General features: G+C 40.4%; 1 protein-coding gene across 39 annotated transcripts in view; it reads left to right on the forward strand.

Annotated features, from left to right (window-relative positions):
* Nucleotides 1–21,746, forward strand: part of FOXP1 (forkhead box P1) — a 498,462-nt gene that overhangs the window by 268,803 nt on the left and 207,913 nt on the right. For 33 of the 39 annotated variants that reach the window (XR_005583190.1, XM_039482896.1, XM_039482875.1 and 30 more), the window contains one exon: nucleotides 20,649–20,830. Coding sequence is in view for 38 of the 39 variants with exons in the window: in XM_039482896.1 (XP_039338830.1) it covers nucleotides 20,660–20,830 (171 nt within the window). In the remaining variant the exon portion in view is untranslated. Of the gene's footprint in view, nucleotides 1–8,631; nucleotides 8,756–18,157; nucleotides 18,214–20,648; nucleotides 20,831–21,746 lie in introns of all 39 variants that reach the window. The other 6 variants (XM_039482867.1, XM_039482879.1, XM_039482869.1 and 3 more) reach the window with 3 other exon arrangements.

Raw genomic sequence — 21,746 nt, forward strand, 5'->3', positions numbered from 1 at the left:
CCTATTTACGCTTGTGAGACCACCACCACCACTGCATATTCTATCTGAAATGGCCTGCAGGTTGTTGCATGTGCCGAAATTCACGCAACGTGGGCTTTGCAAATGCTTCCTGCAAATTAGATTAAAATCACCTGAAGTTTGGCCTCCATCAAAATTTCCTGATGTAAAGTTCGTAGAAGGGATTGGCCACAAAAACTTAAATGCACATTTTTTTGAAGAAAAGGAAGTTCCCTAATTCTGGCCAGGCTGTAGTCTGGACTCCCGTTGCTGTCACTTCTGGAGACAGACCTGCATGTGCACGAAGGCGGAAGACACAATTCTAGAATGTGGGCAGTTCAAACAGAGGTGGAGAGAAGTGGCAGCGAACAAGCGAACAAAATACTGATTTTTGAGGAGCAAAGTAATTTCTGCCATATTTTGTGGGGAGCATTAGTGCCTTGCTAGGAGAAAGATATGTTCTTGTACAATTAAAAAGAAACATGGACATTCATAACCCTTGTCTTTCTCCCAAGAGCATGGAGAATGCCATTTTGGAGTTTGCTGCTCCACCCCTGCCAGGATCACACAGGCAGAGGCAGGCCCATGTTATTTCAGAAATTCATGCCACCGAGGGGGAGAGGCATCAGTGGCCACTCTATTATATCAAGGGCGTGATCCCAGCAGGGGTGGAGCAGCACACTGTGCAAAATGGTGTGTGTGTGTGTGTATGTGTGTGTGTGTTTTAATCAGTCTCTTTTCTGTGTCACTGATCCTAAGGCACTGTGGATGCAGGCATATGAGGGCCAAAAGCTGCATGTTTTCAGCATTTGAGGTCAAGGAGGTTGGCATCCAGAACTGAACAGCCTGTTCACGAGGATTCTATATCTCCTTGATCGCACGAAAGAGCTTTCTTTAGCCTCTGTAGATCTGTGGAGTAGATAGTGAACTTGGAGGATGCCAGGGGAATCCAGTGGGTGTGCACACAGTGTAGATCCATCGTTGACCCACATAGGAAGAGACATGAGGTTGCCCTCTGCTGCCGTTCCTCCTTCCACTGTAACTGGATGCACGCCAGCTCCCAGGTTTTGCTTGCTTCTGCTCTTGCTTTGCTTGCAAGTTTAGTGTTGGGCTAACTCATCTGCCTAATGAAACTAGCCCCATTCACACAGGATTTCAATATCTATAATATTTCTTTGCCTTTCTGCAGAGGACAGATGGTCCAGTGTTTAAAAAACTAGTTTTGGACACATGAGACCTGGTCTTCACTTTCTAGCTCTGCTACAGATTTCCTGTGTGCTCATGGTCTAGTTGCTCTGGGCTTCAGTTCTTCATCTCTATAATGGGAACGACAGTACTTCCCTACCTCACAGGGTGTTGGGAGTAAAAATACATTAAAGAGTGTTGTGCATTCAGATACTATGGTAGTTAGAGGTACCTTAGAAACAGAAAAACAACAAGGAGTCCGGTGGCACCTTAAACACTAACAGATTTATATGGGCATAAGCTTTTGTGGGTAAAAAACCTCACTTCTTCAGATGCATCCTTGTTGTTTTTGTGGATACAGACTAACATGGCTACCCCCTGATACTTAGAAACATAGATCTTTATCTAGCAGTTTTACAAAAAGGAATTTTAGACTTTTGATAATTTTACATAATGTAGTTTAGGATTGAATGTCTAAAATTTTTATTTTTTTACCCTTTTAGCAGTTATACATTTGACATGGGTTTGTTATCCTAGATGATGATAAGATTTGGCACAGAGAGCATTAATTCCTTTATCAGTTGTTTCCTTTACAGTTGTTCATTTAATTGAGCTCCGCTGTGTATCTTAGAAAACAAGATGCACTCATTATAGCTCATAGACCTCCCTCTAAGGCTTAGGTAGCATGGTAACCTGTTTAAACGAATAGCACTTTTGTAGGTATTATGCTTGCTTAGTGGTGTGTTGGGTGTTTTGTATTTATTTTTCCAAATGCTGGAAGGAAGCAATAGGAGAACTCTTGCATGCATGATCAGATGTAGCAGCTTTCCAGAAGTTCATCACTCTGGCTGTTTTCTTTTAAAGCTGTGTTTACTCAAAGAATGTGGTTGAGACGGCTGAATATGTGGCTGCAGTGTAGAGCAATATAAGTTGTATGCCTTGTTATTCCTATTGTTCTGCTTTGACTCGTACAAACAAGTTTAATCCCAAAATAAGAGATCATATGGTCTCTGATGTCAGCTTTGCACAGTCAGATTCAGTGTGCACATTATCTTACCATTGCACAGCCTGACACTGAATATTCTGTTCTTTTTGGTCCTTAAATTTGGTATATTGTTTTCTCTCTCAAATCTCTTAAGCAGGAAGCCTATGCATCAGCTGTGCTGTATTCAGCAACAAGAACACCTGTCTAACCATGCACCTGCATGTAGATGGAGATGGTCTAATAATATATTTAACTACAGATTTCAGACATGAACACAGGAGCCTCACAGTTCTGGCCATATAAGGAACAACACAGGCTATAATACTGACTGTGCACACCGCTCGATGTTTGGCAGCAAAGAGCTAATTTTCATAAGCATAGAATAGCTTCCACGTAGCACAGTTGTGTCCAGATCCTCCAGTCCGAGGGCTGAACATGCTCTTTCAAAGAGGTCAAAGGGGCACAATTCTGCAAAGTGATTGGAAACCACTCTATGTGTTCAGCTCCTGAGGCAGGGAGTATATCAAGGGTAGAAAGAGGGAGTGCCTGAAACACATTATGATCTGGCCATTCGCAGCTGGCATATGGTCCCTAAAGGGCCCTTGTTAGCTGGTGCAAATTAGAGCAGCCCCCAGGCTGCTGTACCCTGGGCTGAGGCTGAGAATCAGGTTGTTAGTTCTGAGTTGCTCCTCTTCTTTCCCTCTTCTAGACTGCCATGGGTGACTGTGCATGGAAGTGAGCTATCCTTTCGCTGTCCCTGATCATAGTATAGTGCCAAGCAATACAGTTCCTACCTGACTCTGCCTGACATCCCCGCAGCCCAGCAGGAAAGCAGGCAGTGGGGCAAGAACTGTCTTCTCTCACCTGTGCAGTACAGGAGCCAGGCAGCAGGGGAGCAGCTACAGCAGAAGGAGGACAGCAACAGCTCAGAGTATTCCTCTGGCTCACATCAGAGTGGCACCTGGGGATACAGCAGATTTAGTAATGCCGCTTACATCCCCCTCATAGAAAATTCAGAAACATTATTTTTGACACAATTGCCCCTGGAAGGCCACCGAGTAGAGCCTGGAAGCTACAAGTTGGCCATTAGGCTACAGGTTGGACACCCTGGATTTTGCAGAGGTCATTTTGTTTCCTTAAACAGTATAGGAAAGCTACCTCAGCACAGTTTGGTTATGCTTGCTGCTGCTGCTGCTGGTCCTATTGCTACTCTAGCATTAAGGGTGTTCTCTCTAGGTCTTCACATACTAATGGGAAAGAAATAAGGGCCTGGTTTTCAGAGGGCCTTCCTTTCGGTGGCTACATTTTTATCTGACTCATTGCACATGCAATTACTGCAGTTCTGTCCCTAATCACAGAAATAGTACAGATTGGGCATACACATTTTTTTGAATGAGTGGTAAAGAAAATGCATCAACATTTAAAAATGTATAGAGTATCGTGTAACATAGTGATTTCCAGAAAGAAGCTACAGCTGAAAAAATCCTGAAAATAATCTGTGGGTGTTTTGCAGAACTTTATTCTCTCTCTGATGTTAAGGCAGTTTTATTAGAGCCTTTTGCTGTGTGTGTGTGTGTGTGTTCGCATACATTGTACGTGCCCCTGTAAAACATCTAATACATGCGTATTGTCCCAGCCACACCCTGACACCTAGTTATGTCAACACTGACACCCCAGGTTATGTCAACACTGGGAGACTGAATATGTTTCCATTAAAGCCAATCTAATGCACACCTCTCATTACGAGTTATGGGCCGGATTCTTCAGAGGGATTGGACACTCGCAATTGTGGGTGCTCAGCATTTCTGCAAATCACCCTGTTAAGAAGTTGGTGGTTAGAGTTTTGTTTAATAGGAAAATGCATTATTCCACCCACTTCTCCAGAAACCACTGAAGAGATTTTTGTTGAGCTTTCCATGTACAGTATAAACAAACATTGGAGCAAGCGTGAGAGCGAGTGCATGTCTCGGTGCCGTGAGTGTTTAAAAATAGAGAGTCCAAATGGAAATGGTTTTGCAACCTTAACTTTAGTGAGCAACCTGTTTGCAAAAAGAAAAGACATGGAAGTGTTGGAGGCCGAAGTGCTTTGTTTATCCATAGAACAAGAGTAATAGCTTTGCAGGGGTCCCCACCCAGTTCTGCCAGTGTGTCTCAACTCTGACCTGAGCGAGCACCTGTAGGGGTGGAGACCAGAGTACTCTCTCAGGTTCATTCAGGAGCCTTTCTTTTAACTTCAGCGGGGATTGGATTAGGCCCATAGCCCTTGCATTTCTGCCATGATGCACCACAAAGCTATCAATTCTATTTATGATGGAGGTACCTGTGATATGAAACTGCCAAACTCCTTTTGCATAGGCTGTTAAACGGCCATCATCCAATAACTTCAGGTCACTACCTAGCTGGCTAGATATGTAGGTGAAAGGTTCCATGTCCTATGATCAACCTTCTAAGCCAGGGATAGTTGATAGGCGGTCTGTGGGTCAAATGGGACCACCAGACTCTTATGAACGGATCCCAAAATCTCTTTTATTTTTATTTTCTTCTCTGGAGTCTGGACCTTGACTACACCTTGATCAAGAAATTTGGTCCTTGACCAAAAAATAAAAATAAAAATTGACTACCCCTGTCCTAAGCTATCCAGCGCCCCACACAAATGCTACCTGTTACACATATGTTGTTTTCAAAATCTCAGACTTGGGTTATGGGTATGAGAAATGTTAACATAATTTCTTATAAAATAACATCTAGTGATGTTGAATGCATGGAAATAAAAAGCAGATTTCTATTCTCACTCATTTGCATCTTCACGTTATAAATGGTGGTTTCCTTTCCAATAAATGGGTGCAGCATCTGATTTGTTTGATATCATGGCTACATTTGTGTAGTTGCATTCCTCTTTGCCCTTCAGTTGACAAATTTTTCTTGTTCTATAAATATAGAATTGTAAACAAGAGCTAATCCTTAGCAACAACCTGGAAAGTTAACATTTCTCTCCAGCTCCTATTATAATTAATTCAGACACTCTGAATATGATGTGATTTATACACAGTATTCATAAGGCCAGTAGGTACTAATATCTTGTTAGAGAACTGAGAAAAGAACACTCTTTTGTGTTACAACATAATTGCACCACATTTTCTTTCGTAAGAAGATGTTTAAAGATGCTTTTTACTTTACATTTGCAAAATGGAAGGTTTTTGCTGTTGCTTTTACATTTGGGTCTTAAATGTGTTTTCCCTCCTGTAACAGTCAACATTGTCAAAACATTTTGCAAAGTATGTTTAAATAATGGAAAGAATTATGGGTTAAGACCATCGTTTATATTAATTTAAATCTCACTGTAGTAGGTGAATTTGCAAGATGCTTCTAGTTCATTGCAGAAGTTGCTTACAATAAAGAGACATCTTCAATTCTTATTTTCTGAACAGACAAGGCATAGAGATTACACAGTACCTGAAAGAGTGAAACCATTATGTTGAATTTTGTTTAAATGCATCTTGACTAAGTCTTCATATTAGGGATCCTAATTTATTTTATTTTATTTACATTTGTTCAGGGAATGTTGTTATACTGTAAATCTATGTAAGCCATATACATGTGAATTCTGCAACTCCCAAAAGGGTATGATTAAAATATTATAGATGTGGCAAACCAAAATACAAAAGAAAGTTTACATTTAGGTTTTCTTTGTATTTGTACTCAAGTTTTGTAATATCTTGGTATCGTGGTCAGCATTCCTATAAAAATACGGTGTTATATGAAATGATACAATCTGTGAAGCATTTCCCATTATGTAGACACCATGTCTTTAAATTATAGCAATTTCTTAAGATTTTAAAACAAAATGAGCTCTTAGAAGTGTGATTAATAGCAGGGAATGAGGCTAACACTGGGTCATCAGTAGCACTCCATTACAAAAAAGGTTGGACTAATAAAAGCATCCATCTATTTGACCAATAAAGCATTTGAATGATATGCTTGTAGTTTTTATCATACAGTAGTTATTTTGTACTGAATAAGCTGTGATTTTTACGTGGTGGAAAAGGAGCATCGATAGGCAGCTCAGTTGAGGTGAATAGGATGTGTGAGTGCAGAAACATAAGGACTTATACATGGTGTCTGATATTGGTGATGATTTCAGATTGTGGGCTCCACATTTTGGAAGCAAATATGAAGTATCTGAATATCTTGTTAACCGCTTCCCCCCTGCATATTTGTTCTGTGAGGCTGGACTGTGATCACTCACAGGGAGGGGAGAAGGGATAGTATTGTGTGTGCAATCATTAGTTCAGTCTCTGGTGACCCAGACTTCAAAAAATTATTCTTTTGAGGAGAAAGATATGGACCAGCACTTGCATTTTCCTGGAGTGCTGACTCCTGTTCTCCCACCTGGTTCACACCCTTTATCCAGCTGGGTCTATAGCAGATGTGGGAGTGTGGCACAGAGAGACCAAGTGACTTAAAGATAATAATAATTGGATATATACCAATCTCCTAGAACTGGAAGGGACCTTGAAAAGTCATTGAGTCCAGCCCCCTGCCTTCACTAGCAGGACCAAGTACTGATTTTTGCCCCAGATCCCTAAGTGGCCTCCTCAAGGATTGAACTCACAACCCTGGGTTTAGCAGGCCAATGCTCAAACCACTGAGCTATCCCTCCCCCCATGACTTGCTGAAGGTCGTGCAGAATGTCAGTGGCAAAATAAAGAATTGAGCCTGGGTCTCCTGAATCCCAGATGAACACCCTAAGCACTAGATCATCTTTCACCAATCTTCATGCCTTTCTTGAAATCCAGGCCCAGGTCACAGCAGTTGTGGAAAGCTCTGTTGGGATGACTACTGCATCTAACTTCTTGTGAGGCCTGGGGATGAGAGATGGGAGTGGAAAATACATTTCCCTGGTTCAGGGAAGCCCTGGAACCACAAGATTTGAATAATGTACCAAATGTCAGAAAATATCAGATCTTGGAGGTTCCTTCCCCTGCAACAGGTGGGGCTTGTTGGGTCTCAGCAGAACTCCTGTTGGGTGGTGCAGAGAGGTAGTTGAGGGCTTGAAGTTTCTATCCCGATGAGCTTGAGTTAGGAGAAAATGTTGGGCCAAAAGCCCTTTTTGGGTTTAAAAAAAAAATGTAGGTGGGGAATCCTCAGTAATGTGAGAATGGTAATGGGAGGCCAGAGCAAGGGAGTTGAGGATAGAAGAAGGAAGAGGGAGGAGGAATGGAACATACTGTGCTGCATCAGTAGTGAGCCATAGTGTACATATATGTAAACACAGACACCCCTTTTGCTTGGCAGGGATTATGTTGTACAGTAAGAAACCTGAATTGTTGTTCCTGCTTTCCTTGCATTTTTTTAAAGGAAATATTTTTTTTTCATTTTTAACTCCTACCTTTAGTATTTGCAGGTTGTTGATTTAAATACATCTTGTGACCTCGGTTGTCCTGCATATTGACAAGATGTAGATTTTTACCTCTGTCTGCAGGATTAAAGATTATGATCTTCAGTTTCTATTCCAAAAATTAGCAGGTTAGCTAATATCATCACTCACTGATTTTTTTAAGATAAAATAAACCTGAAGCAGATTATGCCAGTGAAGGCCCTTCTTTAAACTGCTTCAGGATTACACCTGAACTGATATTGCTCCTTTTGCACCTTAATTTTTTGACAGACATGTGGAAGTGTATTTCCTCGTCTGGCAGGTTCCCTTAGCTAACGATTCCAAAGGTATTTTTCTCTTTTTGTTTTGTATTTTTTTTATCCCAAATCCAGCAAAGAGTTAACAAGATTTCACTTGATTTGATGGTTTATATGATGCAAAAGTTGGTAACAACAAATTGTTGTTTATAAGCAAACATGGCACTGTGTAAACAAGGTCCCCAACTGGTTTGATTTCATGGTGGTCAGCAGCTGATCTATGTAACATACAACCTTTCTGCTTCTCTATATGTCAGAAGAATGACTGTTTGTTTGTCTTGAGTTCTTCCCAGCTGTTTACTCTGTAATGCATTTGCCTCAACCTTGATTCCCTGAGAGTGGCCCCTTTCTCCTCCCTGCTCTGTTTACATTAGTCCTGCCCCGAGTGTCACCTATGAAATCTGTTGATTATTCCACCTGGTTAATGTTAAATTGCTCTTGCAAGATGATGTGTTTGTTCATAAACACAAATGCCGGGCCCCTTGTTTACTGTACCCATGGCAGCAATCAGTTATTAAACAAATATTGCTTTGTTTGCGGGTGTGAGCAGCAGTTTATCCTGCAAGGTCTGGAAAAAAAACTTTAAATGCTGGGATTTTGATAAAGGAGAAAAGGGGAACTTGTCCCTGGAATGTGGTTGAAACTGACTTAGGTTTGCTTTTCTTATCTTTAACTTGGATGAAGGGGCTAGAAAGATTAGCAAGTTGTTTGGTTTTTCCAAGAGATTTCCTTAGTGTAATGATATCTATCCAGTTGTTTGCTTTTTTCAGAAGGGAGAGAGCACTCCTGCAAGGCGACTAGCACAGTAATAGAGCATCTGATGGCTAGAAAATTCTGTGTGGAACAAACAAGGACTTAGAAGGTCTAGGACAAAGGGATAGGGCTATGAACAAGGTAATCACCAAAATGTACGGCGTTTGAATTGTGTACCACAGTTGGTTATATTTTTTTCTTACCTTTTTAATCAGCTATGTTTCTAATTGATGCATCTGCCCTCTATGAAGTTTGAAAAGGAAAACGTTTAACTTTTATTTCTAAAGCCATCTGAAGAAATCCTCTGATTTGAAAGCAGGGCAAACTGAATGAAGAGAAAATACTAAATTAAAAACTGTGCTCAGTCTTTCTTCTTTTGCGCATGACATTATAGAACTGCTTTTGCTCTTTCTGCTTATAAATGAAGCAGCATTTACATCTGCTAATTCTGGAGCCTGGCTATTTGCACTTTACTTTCTGAGAGTCCTCATTAGATAATTTGTGCTTTTGCATTGTTTTGCAAACAAGCAAGAAAAACAAGCTCAGGCCATCCTTGTTTTTCAGAATTATTGTTTGTTATTGTTTCTGAATATGGCTTTGGTTTTTAATGCCAGACAGGACTTGTGAGCATTAGCTGTAAGTTGTTAGGACTGTGCATGCAAAGTGACCTTGAGAAAAAAAAGATAGCTCTTTTATATGAAGAAGGGTCTATTACTTTGTATTTGAGGCTAGCTATTAAAAAATACATGTATTTAATATATATTTACAGGGCACTTGTGAAGGCTAAAATTAAATAATTGTCTCTATTGTCCCTGGGAAAAGCAAGCAACAAAACTTGCACAAAATTCTGATAGATTGTATTCACTAACTTGCACTAACGATCCAAACATATTGTTCGTTTTGGCCGGTAGAGCGATTATGGCTTTGAGGTGAAGTGAAAGGTACTTGAAGTGTGTAACCTAACAAGCCAGTCACTAATTGACCAGCACTACTATGATAAATCAAACCCTCTCTCTATTAAACTAAGTGAAAATGTTGAAATGATAAACTATATTGTGCAGTGGTGTTACAAAGCAGCACCTGACTGTTGAAGGGATTTTAAGTACTGCAGAGTGATAGAGAAGCTAAAAATGCCTTAATGAGAGAGGGGATTTATAATTAAACCCCAATGAACCCTTGGTCTCTCCGAGGTTTGGAATCGCCCCATCGCACCTCAGTGGCAAGGTAAATCTGCCCTGCTATGAATTTGCTAAACACAAAGCAGGCCTTGTATTTAATGCTCTTTAATATTCCATTGATCTGTGTGTCCATATCGGAGCCGATGCTGCCAGGATGGAGTTGAATGCATATGAACTAATCTCAACCCTTGAGTTAGCACTCACTGGAGCAGCTTACACTCTCTGTTCATCCTTAGCACACAATTGTGTGAATACAACGGGTCTATTGGTGTGTATTGGGGTGGGGAGAACAGGTAGGTAGCTTGTGTTGTATGTCCATGCGTGAGTGTGAGACAGGAGGTAGGGATGGAAATAGGTCTATTTAGAGTCTCCCCTACCATTCTCAGCATGGCAGCCCTAAAACTGTGAGTATGCTCCCTTAAGGACGTGAATTTCTGTAAAGCATGTAATGCCCAGATCAAAGTCCTGGTAATAGAGTTCACTGCACCCTGGCTGGAAATACAGTAGTGTTCTCAGCCGCTAGTGCATTACTATGCAGTGTGCCATTCATTTCAAAAGAAATGAAAAGCCCCTTTCCATCTAGTAGTAGTATGATGATTTCTGTCAGGCCTGAAGGTTTGAAAAAAGTCTCCCAAAATGGAAGGAAATGAGCTCTGCTCCATGGAGCTCACAAACATGCTGTAGGGAATGGTAACAAAACAGTAGAGAAGGAGGTAAGGAATAGAAGACTAGGTAACAGTAAGTTTACTTGAGTACTGCGTGAGAGCAAATATATGTCATGATGGAGTAAACTGGGATGCATGTTGTGAAATGGGTGGCGTTGTATTTGCCAGTTGGTGTGACGTGGTTCCGCTTTATAGTTTGAGATAATCGAGGCATGACTTTAATTTTGAATATGTAGATTAATAATTACCAAACCAAGAAGAGCAGGGTTGCTGTATTTATTAATTATATGTATGTATATTATTATATAATACATACTATTATATGTAGTTATTATGTGAGACTAGACTGGGCATGGCTCCTGGATGGGTATGCAAGGAATGGTGAGGATGCAGATGCCTACCCCTGGAAAAAGCTGATTTCTCTGTTCTCTATCTGGAATGTAGGGTCTGTAACCAATATTGATAAGGTGAGGTAGACTTGGGTTAGCCAATTCCTAGTGAATTGGTGGGTGCAGGCAGTTTCTTTTGTGGGCTATATTTGAGTGGTCTATGGCTTATGCTGTCAAGGCAGTTGTACCTCTCTGGTTTAGTGGGTTATGGGCCAGTAACCTTCATGTTGATGGAGTTGGTGCAGTTTGCAGCAGAGAGAGTGTCCGGGACAGGTCTCCTGCAAAGCTGTTACTCTTTGCACCTGTGGAACTTGTGGGATGCACGCAACTATAATAATATAATATGGAGATATACCTATCTCATATATCTGGAAGGGACCTTGAAAGGTCATCAAGTCCAGTCCCCTGCCTTCACAGCAGGACCAAGTACCGTCCCTGACAGATTTTTGCCCCAGATCCCTAAATGGCCCCCTCAACCCTGGGTTTAGCAGGCCAGTGCTCAAACCACTGAGCTATCCCTCCCTCCCCGGCCCCCGCCCTCAAAATTGAAGTCTTTACTGAGATTTTGTTTAGCACTCAGAGGTTCGTGTTCTCAGCTATCTGTCTGATGTGGTTCAACACACCTTTGGACACTAGTTCTTCCAGAGGATTAGTGAATGCCACAGAGCGAATGGCACCTCCTTATGTCCATTTGTTAGTTACTTTCCCTGAAGCTGTAAGATAATGTCACCCTCTTCTTGATTTCTCACTATGTCCTGTAGTTGCTTTTTCTGCTACACTCTCTTCTTTGTCCCCCTTGGCAGAACTGACTTAACCCTGGGTAACTTAAATTACCATTTAGAGAGAGAAGCTAAATGGCTTGCTTAAGGACACACAGTGAGTCAGAGTTGGCACAACTAGGAGTGGAACCCTGCAGTACTGACTACCACTCCTCTCTTCTAACTACCACTTCTCTGAAGTTTCGGTGTATGTAGAAGATTAGTCATTGTCTCCTCTTGACTTTACTGGCTCTAAATTACTTCATTCCTCAGTGGCCGTAAAGGCTGTTCGGAAATGGTAAGCCGTTCTAGTCATTTAGTCAAAAAAGCGAGAAAGGTGTTGTGTTCATGTATATAAGTAAGAAAATAAAAATACATGGGTGGATAAGCAGGAGCCGGTAAAGCAGCTACTCAAGAGACATGAGGGTGAGAATGGACTGGGGAGCCTAGTGTAAGATCAAGCTAGTTAAAGTTCATCTTCCTACAAGAATGACAGGTTTGATCTCTGGGAAGGGACTGCGGCAACAGGGATCACAGCTGTGTCCTTATTCAGTTGGCCAAGGTGATGCACTCCGGCACTTCTAGAAAGCACCAATTGTTACATTCCAGGCGGAATGCAATTATCCCTTCGCTTTCCCTCCCCTTCATTTGTTCTCTCTCCTCCCAATCTCTCTACATCATGGAGCAGTGCTTTCCCTTCAGCCAAGAGGGTAAAGGAGGTGAGCAGCCCCCTTGTGATACAGATGCCAGTGCCATTCTGTGGATCAGCTAGCAGGGGTGCTCTCAGAGCAGCGTGATTTGTCTCCTGTCCCCAGGGAGACTCAGCGTATCACCTCTACGATACGCTCAACCTCCACCGACCCGAGGCTTGGGATGAGTCTAGTTCAGAGCCTGGAACTCCCAGATGACAGCATGAGAAGCGGTCTTTGTGTCAGGAGGCCAGCCTCCGAATGTGCTGTGGATAATTCCATTCCTTCTGGACCCTTTATTCCCAAGTACTAAATGAAATTTTCAGATTTTAGATCTGTCTAGACATATACAGTGCACGATAAAGTTGATAATACATTAATCATTTTTAACAACAGGTAATATGCATAATTTATGGTGTTACAGTGCTATCTTTTTTGATATTTATGATGGATAATGCTCAGTTTTTGCCCTCATATTACTGCTTTAAATTATACCACAAGAAAATTAATGAGAAAGTAGATTTATGGGTTTCATTTGTTTGTCAATTCGGAAATTAATTGGGTGTTAATTTTAGCCGTCCCTCATCAGACCAGGTCTTTAGTATGTGTGCATTACTTTGCATTCATTGAAGCCTACCTCCCATTTACAGTGGGTCACTAGCTTTGCATACATTAAAATAGCCCTCAGGCACATTCTCTTGATTACTTTTTGAACTGCCATGCATTAGAAAATTTACGCCTTTCTGTTATAATTATGAAAATTCAGTATAGGAAGATGTGCTTGCATAGCAGCGAGTACACATTCTTTCTCTGTTGTGTAAGATCCTATACCAAGCTCAGTACATTTTTGTTTTAATCCTGGAATATAGAATTCTTGTCCATCTTTATTGGAAGGTTTTCAACCTTTGAAATTTCATGGATCCATTTTAATTCAATGAATTCTTCCTTTAGCTTAGGAAATATCAAAGGATTTCCTCCCCCGCACACTCTCTCTCTTTCTTTGTTTCCTCTTTTCACACTTCCAGTGTGTGCTTGCTCTTCTTCTACCTCAGTGTTGGGTAATACACTATAGCAAGAAACCACTATTCAGAGACATGACTCAGCATCACCTTTTTAGGAGGGTGGAACCTCATAGCATTTCTCACCAGCTCTATTGATTCTCAAAGATCGGTTGTAATCCTTTTTTTAATCAAATCCCTTCTTTTCCTCCTCCTGCAAAACTCAGCAGCCAATAGTATCATATATGCAACAGTGAATGACCCTCCAAAGGGCTAGATTTATCCAAAACATCCCCAAATGTAATCAAACCTCTGGGATATGGAAATTGAAACTTTATCATACGATTTCTAGCATTTCTTGGCTCCAGTTGAGGCAGAAATACTACTAAATCAATTTTTGGCAATATTTAGATGATTTTTCCAGGTCCACCTGAAACTAGCAAGTGCAAGGTTGTCAGTTTTCTTTATTTTTAATGACAAGGCCCTTTTGAGCCTCGTGAAGGTTTGAGTTACTCTCTGGCTTGCTTAATTTCTGCTGAAGGTTTGGGTTGGTTCTTATTTTGCTGCACCAGTTTTCCCATCTTTAATCTCTATTTCGAATGCCACCTTTTAAAAAAAATGCAATGCAGGGTGGCTGCTAAAGGCTTTAAAAACACAGCAGGTAGCCATCAAGAATAACGTACACTTATGTTTTTGAAAACTGAACAGCAGTCTGGGTAGTTTGATGATGATTTGCTTTGGTTAAGTCATACAGTGTATTGGGACAGCACTCTCCGTCAGTTTTCTTAATCACAAAGGCATTCCTAAAGGCAGTCACTGGCCTGGTGTTCAATATTTTGGACTCTTCTCTCCAGCAGAATTTCAGATGGCCAGCAGCCATCAAGCAGCCTGCTCAGAAGCTGTTTGTTCCATACTTAATTAGTAACGGGGTCTATTTTAGTGAATGAACAGCTGCATGTCTCAGTGCCTCCACCACCAGATCAAACACTTACTCTTCACAGGATTCTCTATCTCCACGAGTGAATCCATATTCTTTTACTCAACTGATGGGTGGCAGGATGATGTATTGCTTCCGTGCCACTAGCCAGCTTAGAGATCTAGGGACAGCTAGGGTGACCAGATGTCCCGATTTTATAGGGACAGTCCTGTTTTTTGGGTCTTTCTTTTATAGGCTCCTATTACCTCGCACCCCCCTCTCCCGATTTTTCACATTTGCTGTCTGGTCACCCTAGGGACAGCTCATCAGCTATTGGAAATTCTATGATCATTTAAATTTGCTAGGGATCCACACCCTGATTTAGAAATATGTTCATAGAGAAGTGGATGGATTTAGGAGACTAGTGATGGGAATGGAAGTCTTTCACCTCCAGCTCACTAGTTCCCATCCATCCCCGGGGGTTCAGTGGTGATCAAAAATTACCATCTGATATCTTATAGGTGGCACACTAGGAAATGCATTTCTCAATTTTAGGGGTGGTTTCTAAACAAGGCAGGCATGTGACACAACGTGCGGAGGCTTGTTCTGCCGCTGCCCTGCTGTTTTGTACCTTGATTTCCCCGTCTAGTGCTGTTCATGTAGAACTTGTCTTGAGCATTTCTCTTTTCAAGGGGCAAACCCGCCCCATGCTGTTCCGTGTGTCTGCTTTTTCATGTATGGTTTCAAAATATTTATCCTTTTCCAGAATGGTTCAGGAGAGGCTTCCAAAAGAGTTTGGAGCTTCATTTCTCTTCTTAAAATTGCAAAGCAAATGTATTCCTTGCTGGCAACGAAGGGTTAAAACTCGTTGGATGTTAATGGCCGTCTGGTTGGATCGCATGCCTGCTGGTGTTTGAGAATTTGGGAGTAGACCCTGCCATTTAATCACTTACCGAAAACTGATTTTGCCATTAACTGTTGTCTCCACAGAAGTAGAAATATATTTTATAAATCTGTGTTTAGTTTAATTTACACATCCTTTCATGACTGGGCCAAGTTCTTTAAGGGCATTTATTCTGCTTCATATAAATAATTGATCAGCCAAGTTAATTTACTTCTGCCTGACTTGGTCAACCTTAATTAACTGCCCTGAAATAAAGACTGAACTTTTTGTTAGCTTAAAATCTTTACAAGTGTGAAAAAGACAGGCTTTATGATAAAATTTGGTGCACTGATGCTGTTGCCGGGGAGGGAAATGTTGAATGTTGTATATTTGCACTGCTGCAGTAGTTATATATTTGTTAAAACTTCCAAATAACACTAACCAAAATAAAATCATGAGTTTTGTGAAAAGCTCTTACATGCATAGGTTGGGTTCAGTATACATGGCCTAGACTGATGCTGGAAGCATTCAGAAGGAGAATTTCAGAGGCACAATGGGCAGCTAGGCACCCAAGGCCAGATTTTTTTATGGTGTTTAAGCACCGGAATTTTCAAAAGCTCCGCTCTGAAATATTGTGCAAAATTAAAAGAAAAAAATGGAATAAATAAAACCTGTGAGCGGACAGCCTATCCTCTGCTATAAAAGCATGTTCTCTGTTCCAGCATTACTTTGCTTTGTACTTTCATGAGACTTCTACCTACACCATTAAATGTATTCACTTACAAAATAGTATTTTGCATACCATGCAACTTTATGCACAGAACTGTGTTTAATTTATCCTTGTGCATAGAAATGATCAAAATCGCTTGTCTTCATAAAGCATCACTCTCCTGACCAAACTTATTTTCTATCGTTGGATTAATTAGGGTTGTATTGAGAAGAAAGTTTGCTTTTTGTGATACTGGGCATAAAGGAGCAACAGCTCATCTCCCACATGGTAGAATCCTAATTCATGCTTCAAACCTTGCTTGGGCTCCTTCCTTCCTTCCAATGTGACTGATAGGCTTTGGGAACAAACAGCATTCTCAATAGCCTGGAACAAGAAGTCGTGCTTCTTCCATGCCCATCTTTAAAAGATTGTCTCACCCACCCTCGGGGAACATCAGGCTGACTTATTTGGGCATTCTCAAAAAGACCAAAAATATCTGCTGTGTGGGAGGGGCTCAAATAGGCTGCGCTCCCTGCTGTGACCCCTAATGATTGCAGTGTATTGTGATTATTTATCTCAAGTCACATGCGGACTGTAGCTAAGGAGCAAAGTGGTTTATCTTCTCTGCCCCTATACACATCTTATCTGGAGGAGGAGTTTTGGCAATGTCTGTTTGTTTTTGTACTGTTGTCCAGGCAGGGTTACATTTAGAGTTGGTAGACAGAAGTGAGCAATTTTTAAAAATAATTTGCACAGAGGTTTTCACAATTTTCATTTTTTTTTCATTTGTTACAAGGTCGTTTTTTAAAGAGTTCTGAGTCTGTAGAATTATGTTTTCTGTTAAATTTGTAAGGCCCAAACTAGTCCAGTCATTGTCTTTTTTCCTTTGTTGAGGATCCTTATCCACAATGGCTTCTGCTAATTCTCTCCTGACCATAGGAGGTAGGCATAGAATCGTAGGATGTCAGGGTTGGAAGGGACCTCAGGAGGTCATCTAGTCCTCAAAGCAGGACCAGTCCCCAGACAGATTTTTGCCCCAGATGCCAATGCTCAAACCACGGAGTTATCCCTCCCCGTAGCCAGAACTCATGCATGCTGCTGTATTTTGAAAAGTAAAATAAGAGCACAAACATTTGCAATGAAAAAAGTTCACAGAAAACTCAATAGTCTTCTTTTTTGGGGAAAACAAATTCATTGAGAAAAATTGCAACATTTTCAACATTTCTTTCTGTTCCGGAAGGATTTCGTAACCTGAGATGCAATAAATAATTTTGTGACTAATCTGCTTATGAATTATTTCCTGAGACCTAGTGATGTTTTGTGCACATTGGGGAGTTGTGATTGTGCATTTATGGATCTGCTCCTCAGTGATGCCAGTCTCCTCAAGGCTTTTGGTACCTTTGGGCAGTGCTTTCTTCTAACATACCGTATGTTTTGACATCACAAGTGTTCTTAATAGTTTCCCCATGTATCTGCTCCAAGATAACTTGTTCGTTCTCTATCTGAAGAGCTTGGGAACATGATGTCTTTTCTTTACTGTTCAGGTACAATTTCTTTTTTTACTTTTGTTTCAGCTGGTGCGATATCAGCTGGAGGCACATACTGTCAGTTCTTCAGTGCTGTCAGAAATGAACACCTTTCTTAGGATGCTTACAGCTTTTTCAGGCTGCCATAAAAACTTCATAGCAATTGACACCTGTGTCCTAGGCCAAGGGACTGTGTGTTTCAAAGGGATGAGTTTAAGCAGCTAATCAAATGGTAACTCTTCATATTTGACCAGATCATCAGATGATGTCAATTGAAATAAGGCTTCCTTTATTCCAGTTGAGAATCTGGCCCTAAGTATGGATGAAGAGAGAAAGATTAAGGGTTTTTAGGTTATTCCCCTCTGGCTAAAGGAGATGTGCCTTTTTTACTGTGGTGTATAGGAATTGAGTAATATTCCTTTAAAATATATTGTGATCCCACTGATGTCATCTGTGTTTCAGAAGCCACCAGAACCCTGCTAGAGCTGCAAGGAATAAGATCAAGTGTAGTATCTATCTATAGATACAGATAGGGGTGTGTATATATATATATATACAGAGAGAGAGAGAGGGCAAAGGTCGGACACATTGTATATGTTTAGCAAAAACGGCTATTACCATGCCTGTGTGGTTCCTTCATGTAGCGTGTGTAAAGAGCAAAAGACAACATGTATTCTACATCAGAACCGGATCAATATTAAGAACAAAATGCATTGTCTAGTTACATACAGAAAGGTTTTTGTTAATTTAGATTTGTGAAGTTTTACAAGAGAACTGACAGAAACAGTATAATGAACCTTGTATTCCTTTTGTCTCTTTGCATGATTCAAAGATCCCACAGAGTGAATTGAAACAAGTTTCCATAGACCAGATGAAATTTATTTAAATGTAAGCAGAACATTTGAATCTGTTCTACCACCTTCCATAAATGTGAAAGAGGTGCATAGCATGTATGGTGAATAGATCCTTAGTGACTGGAGTGGGGTCTTTCTTATGTTTGGTTTCCCCAGCCTTGATTGTGAATCAGAAACTAATGCTAATGTTGTAGCATGCATATGACAAAGCCCTTATTAGTCACTTGCTTCCCAGATAGGACGTCTTGATTATTAGCTTTATGGATCATCATTATGAATAACCAAATTTACCAAATTAGTGAGTGGCATATGTTTGTTTGACTGGAGTGTAGCGCACCCCCGCAGAGCTAAACAATAACCGTAGTTGGATGCTACATGTCACTTAATGCTTGACAGTTGGGCTACTCTTGAAATGTTAGTGAAAGGGGCTGCTTGCTCTGAGCAGTTAACCCAAGGGAGTTGGCACTGGAAGGAAAGAACCTTTCAGTCTCCAACAAATATTGTACAGTAGGTGTCTCAGGGCTCAAAATTATGCCTGTACGGATTTTCTGGGGAAAGTGTTTTTCCCTAGTATTTTTCCATTAGAAATGCATTGCTTTCTCTCTCCTCCTTTGATTGATGTTTTCCCACATGTGCTGGGAGAGAGAATTTTTCTTCCTGTTTCTGAACTGGTTAAGAGTTATTGAATTTAAACAGGTTCCTCCTTAAATATGGGCCTTTTATTGCCAGTGGAAAGCAGTTAAAAACAAAAGATCTGCTTTTCTGGACTGCTTATTGAAATTCAGATGAAGACAGGCAAGCTTTCTGATGCCTTTGGGGAAAGTCTCTCAGTTGGGAAAGGAGTTCTGTTAGGAAAGCATCCTGTTTTCCTAATTCTGTTGCATATATGACCAAGAACATATTACCTCTAGCTAGTAATGGTCCGTACTGCTGAGCACTGCTGTGAAACATTTACTGTGTGTCCATATTTCCTGGCGAGTAGTTTGTGTCACCATGGGCAAGTGGTTCGGGGCAATAAAAAGAGGAATGAGGAGCCGGAAGGAAGGAAGGAAGGATGAGTCAATGGAAACAGACAAAACTAATGGTATTTTAATCCTTTAGCATTAGGGTAGCAGGTTGAAATACCTATAATAGAGCCAGTCAGATTGCACAAAAAGAGAATTAAGAATAGTTTTACAAATAAATATGGCAACTTCACTTCAGTATTATTGTTGGAGTCACATTGTTCCCAAGCATTCTCACCACAGCCACTTTATTCATGGAAACTTTCAAGAATCCCAGAACTTTCAAGAATTTTAGCATAAACAATCAGTTGTCCAGTAATTCATCATTGAAGAGCGTTATTTGCTATTCATTAGTCTCCAGATTTAAAAAAACAAAAAGTTTGTCATCCATTTAAAAAGGAGAAACCTGTATCTTTAACTTAAATAATCAGTCAGACACCATGATAATGTATTGCAAATGATCAAAGTCAGTGAATGGTTTGTGAACAGCCTGTGAACTGAAATTTGTGTTCATGTAAGCTACTTGACAAATATCTACAAATAGTTAATGTGCTCACAAAGAGTCATGATTTCTATGAATGTTTCACAAGTAAAGGCCAATATTGTTCAGATACATTGTTGCAAATACACCTCTTCCCCGATATAATGCTGTCATCGGGAGCCAAAAAATCTTACCGCGTTATAGGTGAAACCGCGTTATATTGAGCTTGCTTTGATCCGCTGGAGTGCACAGCCCCTCCCCCCCCCCCGAGCGCTGCTTTACCACATTATATCCGAATTCATGTTATATCGGGCCGTGTTATTTTGGGGTAGAGGTGTACTTCAGCTAACTCTAGTTGTGAAGAAGTATCACTAAGGTGTATACTAAGTCAGATGGATAACACTAACTAGGAGATTTACTCAAAGGGACCGGAATCCTATGAGCAGCTGAACGAATCCTGGAAGAAGAGAATTTGCTTCTGCCAAAATCGATGATGCTCAGCACATTTCAGTCATTGCTCAGCACCTTGGAGATACCTGAAATATCTCCATGTACTTCATAGTAATAGAAGTTGCTAATTTGACAGAATCATGGTGTGATTGGAAATCTGAATACTCAGCACTCCGCTTCAGCTTTTCTGCTCCTGTCCACTATGTATCAAGGTTTTGATGTTGTCCATAACATGTTACATAGAATGACTTGTCAGTTTTGAAGTAAAACATCCAGATGTAATTAGAAAATTGTAATTACTGATTTTATGTGTTCGTTTGAAAAATATTTTTTTTCTATAAGGACAAATATTGAGCAAATAATGCTATATTTAGAAATAAACTGGTAACATGAACCATTAATGAAAGCTAAATTGTATGAAGGGAAATGACACATGTTTATAGTTTTGGCAGGATTTAAATCAGGGCATGTCTCCTTATATACAGCAACTGTTTTAACAGCTGCTTTTTTTTCTCCTCCCCTAAATTATTTCAGGTTTTTGAGTCATGATGCAAGAATCTGGGATTGAGACAAAAAGTAACGGTTCAGCTATTCAGAATGGAGCAAGCAGTGGCAACCATTTACTAGAGTGCAGTCTACGGGAAGTGAGATCCAACGGTGAGACACCTTCAGTTGAAATTGGGGCTGCAGATTTAGCACATCTTCAGCAACAGCAGGTACTGTACGATATATTTACAACTTCACTTCCTAAAGAAAAGAAAAAGTATTTAGCTCTTAAAACCCTTGATATTTGTCAGTCAAATAAATGCTTAGGAGGGCCTCCGTACATGTGTATGAGAGATACCCTGTGATATTTAGATAAAAACAATCATAATTTAACGGGAAATTTATACTTCTTTTCTCTTTCCAATGAGTGCCCTTTCTCATGCACTCGTTGGAAAGATCCAAAGATCACAGTCTGTTTCTAAATGTGTAGACCCGGTGGCTGTGCCTGGGTGAACCGCTATATACTAGTTTCCAAAATATGTCACTGGTTGGAAGAATCACTAATTCTGAGTTTTGTTTTTGCAACAGATTTTAATATAACCTAGCATCCTCTATCAACAGTCTTTTCTGTTAGCTAAATGGTCTGTCAAGGTACCTACTGCAATGAAATTAAAAAAATAAATAAAATGAAATCATCACGTCGGTCCTGTTTTTAACTACAGAATCATCAGGAGCAAAATGATGTACGAGTGTGTCCCCTATGTACTTTAATTATTACATTTTAGACAGAAGCGATTGAGTTCATCAGTGTTATTGTTAGTAGATTAGCCATATAACATGTCTTTTTTTTGTTGTTGTTGTTGGTTTTTTTTGCTCCCTTTATAAAATTTTGAAACCCCGGTTAGAGCAGAACTTATAACAAACTGCTTAGCATGTATCATTTTTGAAACAAAGGTTGTGCTACAGCAGTTGTGTGAATGTATTTATGCCTAAACTGTACTAGCTGTAATGCAGTAAACATTAAGACCTTTTAAATAAGCTTTTGGCGGCTGTGCAAGTGTCTCTTAAGTGCACAGTGATCTTTTCAGCAGGTTGTTGTGGTGAAGAAAAGCCTGCAGTTGAAAACAAGGCAAAATGAAAGGCGTA

The sequence above is a fragment of the Mauremys reevesii genome, linkage group 7, assembly GCF_016161935.1.
Source record: "Mauremys reevesii isolate NIE-2019 linkage group 7, ASM1616193v1, whole genome shotgun sequence".
In the NCBI taxonomy this organism is placed as follows: domain Eukaryota; kingdom Metazoa; phylum Chordata; order Testudines; family Geoemydidae; genus Mauremys; species Mauremys reevesii.